Raw genomic sequence first — 12,700 nt, forward strand, 5'->3', positions numbered from 1 at the left:
CAACTTTATACTAATACATACTGAATACAGACATTATACTAAAAGATACTGAATACAGACCCTAAACTAATACATACTGAATACCTACATTATACTGATACATACTGAATACAGACCCTAAATGAATACATACTGAATACAGACCTTATACTAAAAGATACTGAATACAGACCCTAAACTAATACATACTGAATACCAACTTTATACTGATACATACTGAATACAGACCCTAAATGAATACATACTGAATACAGACCTTATACTAAAAGATACTGAATACCTACATTATACTGATACATACTGAATACAGACCTTAAACTAATACATACTGAATACAGACATTATACTAATACATACTGAATACAGACCCTAAATGAATACATACTGAATACCTACATTATACTGATACATACTGAATACAGACCTTAAACTAATACATACTGAATACAGACATTATACTAAAAGATACTGAATACCTACATTATACTAATACATACTGAATACAGACCCTAAACGAATACATACTGAAGAACTATTAATACACACTGAATACTGACCTTATACTGATACACACTGAATACAGGCCTGTTATTAATAAATGCTGAATAAAGACTATATGCTATGTACTGAATACAGACCTTATACTGACCACTAGTGGACCACTGTTTAGAAATGCATAGGTCACACAGGTCTGTTTGTGACCCCCCCCCCCCCCCCCCCCCAAACACACACACACACTCAAACCGGAATAACCTCTTAATTAAAGCCATGAGTAACATCATTACACGTCAGTCCGCTGTGTCATTAAATACATTAAATACTAACGATGTAGAAAATGGTCCTACCTTTTGTATAGTCTACTGTTGATTTGAAGGCCCCTCTATCTCTGTGTGTGCGTAGATGTACTCTCTCGCCCTGCTTCTCTCGCTCTGTCTAGCAGGTAGGACCTTCTCAGGTTTAAATACGCTCTGACTGACCGGTGCTTGCGTCAGTGGCCTCCAGCAGCAGATGCTGTCAGATCGGCTCAGTTACACATAGGCAAATCTACACACGGCCAAAGACGGCAGACGCAGCGGATTACACCTCACACACTCTTACAGTTGACGTGGCCTTCATTCATAAAGCTCAGGCCGTGGGCCTCTCACACACCTGTGCAGAGAGTAGTGTACGTCTGTTCGAGATTAGAGAGAGAGAGACAGAGAAATGTGCCATTAATAGTATCCCTGCCACTGAGATGAATTACCCCTATTAAGCCCAGGTCTGCTCCTGGCACATACTGTCCAGTCAGCAGCCTAAACAGCCCTGAGCAGTCTGGGCCGGCCTGCTGCGGCTGCAGAGGGGCAGAGGTGCTTTTGGAGAACGTCTTAAGTGGATTCATTCAGAAATAATGGACTCGAACACTGGTTACATTTCCTGCTATTATGGACCTATTGTTGCTAACAGTCAATGGTCCCCAACCTGGTTAGATATGGATTTATTGAGCAACCACAAGAAAGACAACATGGTGCTGAAAGTGTCGCAGAAGCAGCACTTATTTGGGCATCCACAGCACGAGCCATAACATTAAGACCGGTACAGAGAATAACACTGATCATCTCTTCACAGTGGTGCCTGCAAGTGGTATGAGCTAGGTGAGCCAGGTGAACAGCCAGTTCTTGAAGGTGATGTGTTGAAAGCTGAGGAAATGGGCAAGCATAAGCATCTGAGCCTTTTTGAGATGACTGGAGGGTCCGAACATCTCCAAAACATCAGGCAGGCCTTGTTCATGTTCATTCAGGGCCCTAGCTACCTCACTAGCTACAGGTCTCAAAGAATCTGCTGCTAACGTTAGCCTTGGTGCGAGATACCACAGAACATCTTCTGAGGTCTTGAGGAGTCATGCCTCAACATGGACTGGTGAACCAGTGAACCAGAGACAGGGTCATGGCCTGCTGCTACTACCTGATATTGTGTAGGTTCCCCTTGTCCTGCCAAAACACCCTGGACCCGACTGGACTCATGGACTCCGCAAGACGGCGTCCTGTGGTGTCTGGCACCATGACTGTTGGGTGGGGCCTCCATGAATTACATCAGTAAGCCTTGGGTGCTCATGATCCTGCTTTCTGCACTAACCCCTGCCTGATGCCCTTGCCCATTTTTGGCTGTTCACTTACTGTCTAATATGTGGATCTCACTCTTGGACAGGTGCCCTCAGTTCTCCAGTGGTTTTAATGTTCTGACCGATTGGTGTGTAATCATGCGGCCCGAGCATCCAGCAGTTTTCCACGGCATTATTTAGCCTAAAATCCCTTTAGTAGCTGGTTGAGTGACGTGCAGTGTGGGACTTGTGTCCCTAATGCACTTAGCGGTTAATTCCCTGCTTAGATGATTGTGATGGATCTGGTTTAGACAGCATTACAGAGATCATATTACTGCGATAGGAGCCAGCCGTCAGGATCACTTAAGACTGACAAGAGTCAAAAGTAGAGCAGCTTTAGGAGCACTGGGCAGGAACATCTGAGGCAGCCGCTTTAGCTCATATACAGAGAAGAGTGAAAAATACTCAAGTACATGTACTTTGTAACCGTACTGCACTGGAATTGAATACTTGTACTGCCGCTAAGTGTCGGCGATGCCTCAGCCATCCATGACCAGGAGTACATGACTATATGAGTAGGATGATCCTTTCATCCACCTTTGAATGGACAGAAGGGAAAAGAATGAATGGTCTCACTATGACTTCAAATACTTTTGTAATGTCTTAGCAACCACCTGGGATACCAAAGCGACCACCAAGCAATTACCTAACATTCCCCTCGTAACCCCTTTTTGCAACCATCAGAGATACCAAACAAGCCGTCTAGTGATGCCCTAACAATACTATCCAATTACATAAAACTATAAAGCAGTACCCTAGCAACCCCCAGAGATACCATAACATCAACCCAACCACATGTGAGCAAAGCCTAGACTGCGTTTCTCGAACATTATGTCATAGAAGGTGAAGGACCTAGAAATGCAGCCTACGTTCGGGACGATCTGGAGGACATAACTGATGTACCCTTCCCAGCCCTCGGTTACCCACAGTTCTCTGTGCACAAACAACACGAGGATGTTTAGCACCACAACTGCAAGAGGCGGGACCTTTCTGGTGATGTCACCATGCAGCCTGGTTAGACTGTTCCATCCAATAGGACTAATGGCTAGGAGTCTTCATTGGACTGTCCTACAGAGGATGCGGCCTAGGCTTTGGAACAGAGCTATGGTGTTGTCAGATTGGGCGGTGTCCCACCAAATCTGACCTCACAATGTAGATTATGTGTATTAATCCAGTATGAATCTGCAGTGTACATGTTTTTTACAGTAATAATCGTGGAGTAATTTTAGTCCATCCAGTATCCATTCAGACTTTTTTTGTTATTATTTTCACCCCAATTTTCCTCTTACCCACTTACCCAGACCATCTGTTAGGACTCCCCCATCACTTGCCATGCTCCCAACACTAGGAGGGTGAAGACCGCTAACAGACGCCTGTGCTGGCCAACATCACACTAAGAGTGATGTGGGAAGACAGAGCGCCTCCTATCCACCCAGAGAGTAGCACGGTCGATTGTGCTCTCTCCAGCTCCGGCTGCTGATGGCAAAGCAGCATGACCCAGGATTTGAACTGGCGCTCTTACAGACTGCTGAGCCACCTGGAGCAGGTTAAAACCCACAGTATGAATCATCATGGGACAAACATTTACCTGCTGCATGCTCAATCATCTACATTCAAGTCCTGCAATCAGAACGTCAGGAGGGTGGGATAAGACAAGCTTTATTGATCAACTTTATAAAAAAAAAATGCAAGATGCATGAAAAGATGTACAGTAAATCTTCGACTATGATATTTTAGCCAATGAATCACAAGCCAGATATGACTCTTACTGTCCCCGTCGTCATGTTAGACAAGTCACGATGAAAAACTATGGCAAGGCTGTAAAAATAAAGAAGGAAAGAAAAGGAACATGCAGAATACAGATATCCAGGATCCAGGATCACGTCTATTTATGAAAATAGTTACAAGGTCACAACCATATTCATTAAAAAAACATATAATACAGTACAACAATACTCGTTTCTCTCGCATTTAGGTCAATATAGCCAATTAAAAAGAATTTCAGCCTGAATTTCACTCATTACAGCTTCAGGTCGTTATACTGTATACGCCCGCTATACGTTTCTGCTTTAGCTTCATTTCTTAATTCCTTAAATGGTTTGTTTTCTGTTTTCTGGAATTGTTTCATTATTCTTTCCTCATTTGTATGTGGATACATGGATTTGACCTTAGTTCCGATATGATAGCCAAGAGAGCAAAGTAAAAGGAACGCTGTAAAGTCTTACAGCCATTTTGTTAATAAAAACTAAAAACAGTATCAAGCCTTGGAAATGAGGGTGTTGTCCGATTATGGCGTTAACCCGAAATGCTCAGGAACAACTCTGCCATGAGCGACACTTAGCACACGTCACTTTATCAAAGTCAACACAGGGAGTTGAGGGAATACTCCGGAGTTCTCCAACCTAATCTCCACCTACCGTGTATGCTCGGGTATTTGGATGTGATTCTGTAAAAATACAGAAAACATGCTGCACAGTAGAAGAGTGTACAGTAGAAGAGTGTACAGTAGAAGAGTGCACAGTAGAAGAGTGTGTACAGTAGAGTGTGTACAGTAGAAGAGTGTACAGTAGAGTGTGTACAGTGTATACACTCTGGAAAATTGTGGAGTGGACTTACTCCAGTATGAATCTGCAGGAGCATGTGTAGTTATTACAGTCTGACAATTACAACTATGTAGTAGTTTTAAACTCGGTATGAATCTGGACTGTGTGTACAGCTTTTACAGCCTGAGAGTTAGGAGTGTAGAGTGATTTACATCCAGTATGAATTAGCAGTGTTACAGTCTGACAGTAGTAACTATGGGGTGATTTTAATCCAGTATGAATGTGGACTGTGTGTACAGCTTTTACAGCCTGAGTAATAATTGTGGAGTGGTTTGAATCCAGTATGAATCTGCAGTGTGTTTAGTTTTACAGTCTGACAGCAATAACTGTGGAGTGATTTTACTCCAGTATGAATTTGCATTTTTATGTTTTTTTAAAAATGATTCATACTGAGAAAAGATTCATACTGGATTGTGAATTTCCCCACTGTGGGACTAATAAAGGATTATCTTATCTATAAATCAGTCCACAATTATTACTTATTGACTGTAGATTCATATTGGACTGTTTTACAGTCTGACAGTAGTAACTATGGAGTGATATAAATCCAGTATGAATCTGCAGTGTTTTTACAGTAATAACAGTGGAGTGGTTTTGCTCTGCAGCGGTATCACTTTGCCAGTACAAGAAGGTAAAGGAGGACTCCGGAGTTGTCCGACCCATCTCCATCTGCTGTGTGTGTATCATACGGTCGATTACCAGGGGCGATTATTTTGATGAGGTTGACTGCACTTAGACATATAATATAAGCCAGTGGTCAGGTGCCGAAACAGCTGAGCACTCACTGACCGCTACCTTTCTAACTTGATGTTACATCAAAATGATTGCCTGTGGTAATTGCTGGTACATTACAGATGCGGCAGGTGACCCACGGGAATTACACAACGGTCTGATTACAGAAGGACAGCCACTGCACGATCATTTCACACCCAAGCATGCACCGTTCTGCCCTCGAGCTTCGGAACGGACCTTAAATGCAAAGAATACGGACGTCATAATACATACATTTACAGTTCAAAACACGAACTAACCTGAGAGTACAGGCGCGAGGAATTTTGTCTGTCATTTTTACAACTGATATCGTTTTCTTTAGGAAATTAATGTCCTCTAATTATCCTGCGAATGTCATTGTTTATGCGTATTTCCCGACCATCCCTTGGGTCCTAATAATATACTTGATAGCCTTATTGGAGCTGGATTAGTACTATATACTATACTTAAATCATTACTGATTAGATCTGTGATTTGAATCCAGTATGAATCTGTGAAGTGTGACAGTCCCAGTTGATAAACTAACGTAAAACCCGGTATGAATCTCGAGCCTGTGTAGTTTTTACAGTCTCATAATTGTGGGGCAGTTTTAAAACCCGGTATGAATCGGCAGCAGGTGTAGTTTTTACAGTCTGACAGCAACTGCTGAGAAGCAGTATTAAACCCAGTATGAATCCGCAGCGCATGTAGATTTTAAAGTCTGATAGTGATAACTGTGGAGTGATTTTTAAGCCAGTATGAATCTACAGTGTGCACATTTTTTACAGTATCAATGGTGGAGTGACTGTAATCCGGTATGAATTATTAGTTCGTTTCAAGATGAATTGTGTGAGATACTAACTAATAACTGTAGGAACCTGGTATGAATATGGATCGTGCATAATTTTACTGCTTAGCAATAATAACAACTGTGGAGTAATTTTAATCCAGTATGAATCTGACATGTTTGGAGACATGGGTTTACAGGGTGACAGTAAAAATTGTGGGGTGATTTTAAACCCGGTATGAATCTGCAGTGCATACAGTGTTTACAGTCTGAAAGTGATAACTGTGGAGTGATTTTTAAGCCAGTATGAATCTACAGTGTGCACATTTTGTACAGTATCAATGGTGGAGTGATTGTAATCCGGTATGAATTCGCAGTTCGATTCAAGATTTATTGTCTTAGATACTAACTAATAACTGTAGGAATCCGGCATGAATATGAATTGTGTATAATTTAACTGCTTAGCAATAATAACAACTGTGGAGTGTTTTTTAATCCAGTATGTATTTGCAGCATGTGTATTTTTTATTACAGTCTGAAACTAATAACTGTGTATTGTGTATTCATCCAGTATAATGTCTAGTCTATTGCAACCCAAAGCTCCCTCAGCAGTCTGGATCCCATTCACTTCGTTGTTACTGAGTCTGTCCTGCGGCGTAATGCTGACACGTTCATCCGGGCTATGACATTCCAATCCTACCTGTGGGAATTTGGGGAAATATTACACCAACTGGCCTTAAAAATTCCAACAATTCACAAACCACCTCTGGTAAATCTAATCCAGCTCCAATAGCGCTTCGATTAGCCTCATTTCCACCCTCGTATAGTAACAAAAGATACATTCGTAACCCCAACCCTGTTCCGCAGCTAAGCCCTGCCTATACCCCTCTCCGTGCACCTTTTCCTACATGCAGTTAGGCCCCACGCGGCAGCGCGGGCGCATGCGGGACAGAGAGAGGGCGCCGCTTTACTCCGCGCTGTCCCAGTCCTTCTTGATCTGCAGGTTCCACTCCCAGGACAGATGGTCCGTCTTGTCGTCGTCTGTGAAGTAAGACTTGATGTGGTAGGTGCCTCGGACAATCATGCCCTTGGGCGCCTCCTCCACTGGGGTGATGAACTCGTGTTCCTCCACCCTCGGCCCATAGCTGCCCACCATGTACACGGCTTTATCCACTGCAACGAGAAAAGTAGATCTCGCTGCAGTTTGTGTATTTGTACAATATTTGTATGCAAGCAGTGATACACTGTTAAACATAAAAGGTGCTACAAAGGGTTCTTTAAGTGGTGGTTCCATAAAGAACCATTAGCCTCATCTGCCTCATTTGCCAAACTCTGCAGTTTTCACAAAGAATCTGACAGTGCCTGGGCGGCTCTGTTGCAGCTTAGCTTAGCTTAGCATGCACTGGCCTCACATATGGATGCTCACCAGGGTCAGTGATGGGATGAGGAGGGGTTAAACATGGGCCCCATCTGGGTTGTACGCTGCACACGGAGGGTCTAGATGGAACCCATGTGCAATTAAGGTGGGCTGTAATAATGGGGCCCATTTAGACATATGCTCATGCCCACCTAGCCCACGTACCACCCATAGGAGCATGCTGGCTGGGGAAGTCATATATTCATATATTGGAGAATATAAGGATTATATATATATATATATTAGTATATTCATATGCAATGGCAATCTGATTATTATTCTTGATAATAAGAGAGATTTTACTGTAGAAGCTCCAGATCTCATCAGAACAGATGCAGGTAAACAGAAATACAGTAAAAAGGAACAAGAGCTTCTCATTCTGAAGACAGTATAAGAATAAGAAAACTGTTCATCCATAATATCCATATATTTATACTGTAAAACTATGAACATATTCATATATTCTGTAAGTTTATGATATTTCTTATCATATTTAACAAACTCTCTGTTTTAACTCTACTAGGAATTCTCTACATTCGTGTTCATGGATGACCTCATCTGAGATAAGCGAGGACTGGCTGACCCTTCCCTTTATAAAGTAGAAACTCACTGGGACAACAAGCGTATTCACCTGCTGCTCTGCTGATTGAAATTCATGAAATGCAAATGACCGCATTCCAACAAAACCAGGCATTCAGACCCTGCTTCCACACTCACGGCGCCACGGCCTGTATTGAAATGCACAGCAGCAGATGCCCTTACCTCGAAGTCCTTTCCTGTAGGTCAAGTGCACGTACTTCAGCCCAGACACGATGTCCCTGTTGACCTGAGGAGAGCAGATGGGAGGAAGACACAATACAATGAATGTTATTAGTTTAAGACACTGCCTTCATTTCCAGGCCTGTGCCGGCCCTGTCGAACCACTGTTGGCCACCAGGTGGCCTCAGCGGCAGCCAGTAAATCGGAGGATCGAGCAGCATTGCTTGGCTTTTCCGTCCAAATCCGAGTTCATGCAATGCCCCTGGGCTTCGGCGTCCTGTTTAATATCTCAGAAGTGCATTAAATTAGCCCGTCTGTGCTCTGCTTGGAGGTTCATCCACGCTCTCTCCGGCCCAGGGGAGCGAGGAACGCTTTCTGTCATGAGCTCGACTTTGCCAAACAAAAACAGGATCCTGCAGCGGCCATGACTTGCTGATATTTCAGTAGGACTTATCAAACACAAGCAATGGAAGCGCCCAGAATAAATACTTACCAAAAAAAAGCAGAAAAACAAGTGCATTCCTGAACACAAATGGAGGGATAAGAAAAAAACAAACTAGATGGACTGTTTCTATTTTTATTCCTCCCCCCCAAAAATTGTTTAGGGACATTTAAGGATTTTAAGCTTGGGAAAGCACTGGAGTGTGTTTATCCACACATGTCTCAACTCTGGCCTCTGGGACACGAACTCGCTCCTTTCCGATAAAACACAGGCCGCATTTACTCGAGCTCTCACGACTACTCAATATTAAAACATCATCGGTTCTAATGAATTGGCAGTTTGTAAGATGACCATGCATATCGTCGCTGTCGAGCAAAACACCTCGTACATCCATTTTTGTCGTTTTTCACCTTTTGACCTCATTTAAATTTAACATTTGTTTAGTTTTTTTACATAGGACCAAACATTTACGATGAACGGACCAATAGAAATGCTCCAAAATGAGGTGGAATAAAATACATTGCCTTTTTACACTGGAAAATCCCAAATATTTACAATTCTGCTCACAAATGTCTGGGTAAATAATCACATTTAAGCAACAATGTGACACTGATGACCCTTCAGCCTTTGTACAAAAACAGCATGGCTCGGGATTCGAACTCAGGACCCCCTGGGCCACAGTGGTAGCGCATTAAGACTGCTGAGCCACTCTAAGCCCCAGTTGGTGTTATGGCCTGTGAGATGTTTTGAGATCCCTTTCACTGTGGTTTAATTCAGGGTGGCTTAAAATGTTAAAGTAAAGGCATTTTAAGAAAAGTAGCCGACTGCAAGGTCTCCTAACTCACATTCTTTACTTTTGCATCTCAGTTTGGACGACAATCCATACCGAGCATCAAAAACATTGGTAAATGAGCTGCAGATATACTGATTTAATATTGTGTAAGATGTCTTGTCCGTGGCTCCACCCCCTTAAACATCCTATAAGCGATGTTGGCTGGCACGTGGGTCTTGTCTGTTAGATGGTGCAGCTGGGCACTGGAAGGCTTTCCTCTGAGGGTGTCGGCTGCCTGACATTGGCGATGCATTGGCGGCAGCAAGAAAAGAGGGGTGGCTGGCTTTGCATGGATCGGAGGAGACATATGATAAGTCCTTAGCTCCCTAGTGTCGGGAGCATTGCTAGTGCTGGGGTGGAGCTACGAACGTGTGGGTTAAGTGGCAGAAGCGACAGGAGAAAAAGGGGAAAATTGGACAAAATAAATAAATAAACGCTAATAATAAAATATATCTACCCAGAAATAGCAGAATTTTGAATATTTGGGAAAACATAAAAGGCTTCTGACTGAGTTAACTCAAAAAGCGCCCTGCAATCAGTTACAGCACTATTCTAAGCTTGTGTTTCCATTATTTACAGTGTTGTCTGACATTTAGATCTTTTCCATTGATATTATCCTTTACCTTAAAGTGGATCTTCACCCTGTAATCCACTCCCTCCTTCATGGTGAAGTTCTGCTTCTTCAAGACATCAAGGTTTCCTGCATATAATAAAAAAGCACATGGTTTAACAATAAGAGCGCCCTCGGCCTATCACATCTCGGCCCTGTGCTCTATCGCATACGCAGAAAGAGCTGAAATCAATAATGTAATAGTAAACGTTCGCCTTTATGAGTATGTTTCTGGTTTCGCTGCTTACAGTTCAACCGGGTTCACTGTAAAAAGCCTCCGTCCAAGAGAGCAACTGCTGTGTTATCAATTTATCCCTTGAATTTGCCCTAAGTGCTTTATAATGGATTCGGAGAGAGCTGAGATGGGCTAGAAAATAGAAGCAGGAGGATGATAAAAGGGGCTGCAGAGAAATAATGGGGGGTATCACTGAGGGTCCCAGGCTAGGTGTGTTATACTACAAAAAATAAGTTCATTAAAAATGCTTATTAGATATTGTGTTATGGTGTTTACACTAACTTGACTAACTGGTTCATCCCATTGATTGTGATAATGCAGAAATGTTCTGACCCAGATATCTACAGGCACTATAAAGAAAATGCACATATTCCACTTCCAGGACACTCACTCGGGTCACTCAATCAGGAACGAGGCCAACAAACAAGGTGCTTGCTTCACTGAAAGTCCAGTTAGGGGGTGTAGAGGAGCAGAAAGGGTCAAAAACTGCTCTGACCGAACAGCTTCGAATGAGGCCTGGTCAGTCCGAGTTTAAAACCATGGCCTAATTAATAATTCCTATTTTCCCCAACCTGCCCAGACGAATTCACATTCCCAGCATGTAGTTTTCCAACCCACCCACCTTTACGTTGCATCAGAAGTTCGGCACGTAGCGGAAAATGTACCAGTTGATATAGCGAAGCCCCTACCGACTTCAAAGCCAAATCCAGAGTGGAGCGGGAATATTTGCATAAACGTTAGCAAAGCTTAACAGTACGACGCTTCTCGTTTCAATGCCCAGGCACAGCGAGACATGAGGGGGTGTGTAGTGGTGCAGGGGATGTGTAGGTGGGGAACGCTTCTTTATGGAGGTAAAATGGGTCAACAGCACAGCAGTGTATGAACCTGTACTGCGGAAACACAAACTGCAGGTTAGCAGCATCGGAAATGATCCCTCAGTCTGCTGCTCTATCCGCCTTGGAATGCCATGATGTTGTCCTGGCAGGGGACAGGGAGTGAGCAGGGGTGGAGGTAAAGGGTGAGGATCTGCACCTCTCACATTCCTTTATTCCTTAACAGAGGGGAAAAAAACGGCCACTGCCGAGATCATGAAGCTCTGTGGCTGACTTGCTCCACTCAGACTCTAGCTAGACAGCTTACTGTGGTCCTAGTAGCTAGTTATGAGCAAGTGGTGGCTCAGTGGTCAGTGGTTGTGGGTTCGATACCCACGCCTGCTAGACTGCTACTGTAAGGCCCTTCAACAAGGCCCCTAACCCTCTCTGCTCTAAGGATACCGTAGTGCGGCTGACCCTGTGCTCTGACCACCAGCTTTTTCAAGCTGGGATATGCAGAGATAACAATTCAGATGTACTGTACAAGTACACTATCTGTCCAAAAGTTTGTGGACACCTAATTCTAATGAATGCATCTAGCTACTTTAAGTCGCATAGGACTTTCTGGAGAAGATAAGCATGAACCTGTTGGCATCATACGGCCAGGCCTGGTCCAGAGGGGTGTAAAGCCCCCTACCCCCCTGCATTGAGCTGTGGAGCAGTGGAAGAACTGTGTTCTCTGGAGTGAGGGATATAACACGTTTGGAATGCGTAGGGGAGTAGGGATGATTTGACCTCATTAGTGCTCTTGTTGTTGAATGCCATCAAATCCTCACTCCAGTGCTCTTCCAAAATCTAGTAGAAAGCCTTCTTCCCTGGACAGCGGAGACAGTTACTTCAACAAATGCAGAATAAACTTTTTTTTTAATACCCTTGATTTTAAAGGAAATGATGAATGAGCAGGCGTCCCAATACTTTTGCCCATCGACTGTATGTAAAGTAAATGGTAGTTATGTACTCTCTATGTTCACCACCAAGGACTCTTCAGTAAGGGCAATGGCTCTATCTATAGAATCATGACAGTCTTAAAGAGAACCAAGCCTAAATGGTTCTTCGTATACAAGGAACACCTGTTTTGGACGGTTCTTTACAGAACCTTTAAAACGTGGCTCTTAACACCACCTAAGGTTCTCTAAACCCCTCTCAGTGCTATTCTTCCACCAATAAAAATACAACAGGTAGATTTTTACATACAAGGAACCACTTAAGCACTCAAAGGTGAGTTCTTTGAGTGGTCATGGTTCTTCTATCTAGAA

The 12,700-nt window shown here is 43.2% G+C and overlaps 1 protein-coding gene across 2 annotated transcripts in view; it reads right to left on the minus strand.

Moving 5' to 3' along the window:
- Positions 1-3,780: 3,780 nt before the first annotated feature.
- arhgdig (Rho GDP dissociation inhibitor (GDI) gamma) overlaps positions 3,781-12,700 on the minus strand; it is a 54,833-nt gene continuing 45,913 nt past the window's right edge. For both annotated transcript variants that reach the window (XM_072692906.1, XM_072692905.1), the window contains exons 4-6: positions 10,351-10,427; positions 8,457-8,520; positions 3,781-7,450 (exon numbers count right to left, since the gene is read on the minus strand). In XM_072692906.1, coding sequence (XP_072549007.1) covers positions 7,245-7,450; positions 8,457-8,520; positions 10,351-10,427 — 347 coding nt within the window. In that variant the 3' untranslated portion in view covers positions 3,781-7,244. The remainder of the gene's footprint in view (positions 7,451-8,456; positions 8,521-10,350; positions 10,428-12,700) is intronic.

Source organism: Salminus brasiliensis, chromosome 12 (genome assembly GCF_030463535.1).
Source record: "Salminus brasiliensis chromosome 12, fSalBra1.hap2, whole genome shotgun sequence".
NCBI classification, from domain to species: Eukaryota; Metazoa; Chordata; class Actinopteri; order Characiformes; family Bryconidae; genus Salminus; species Salminus brasiliensis.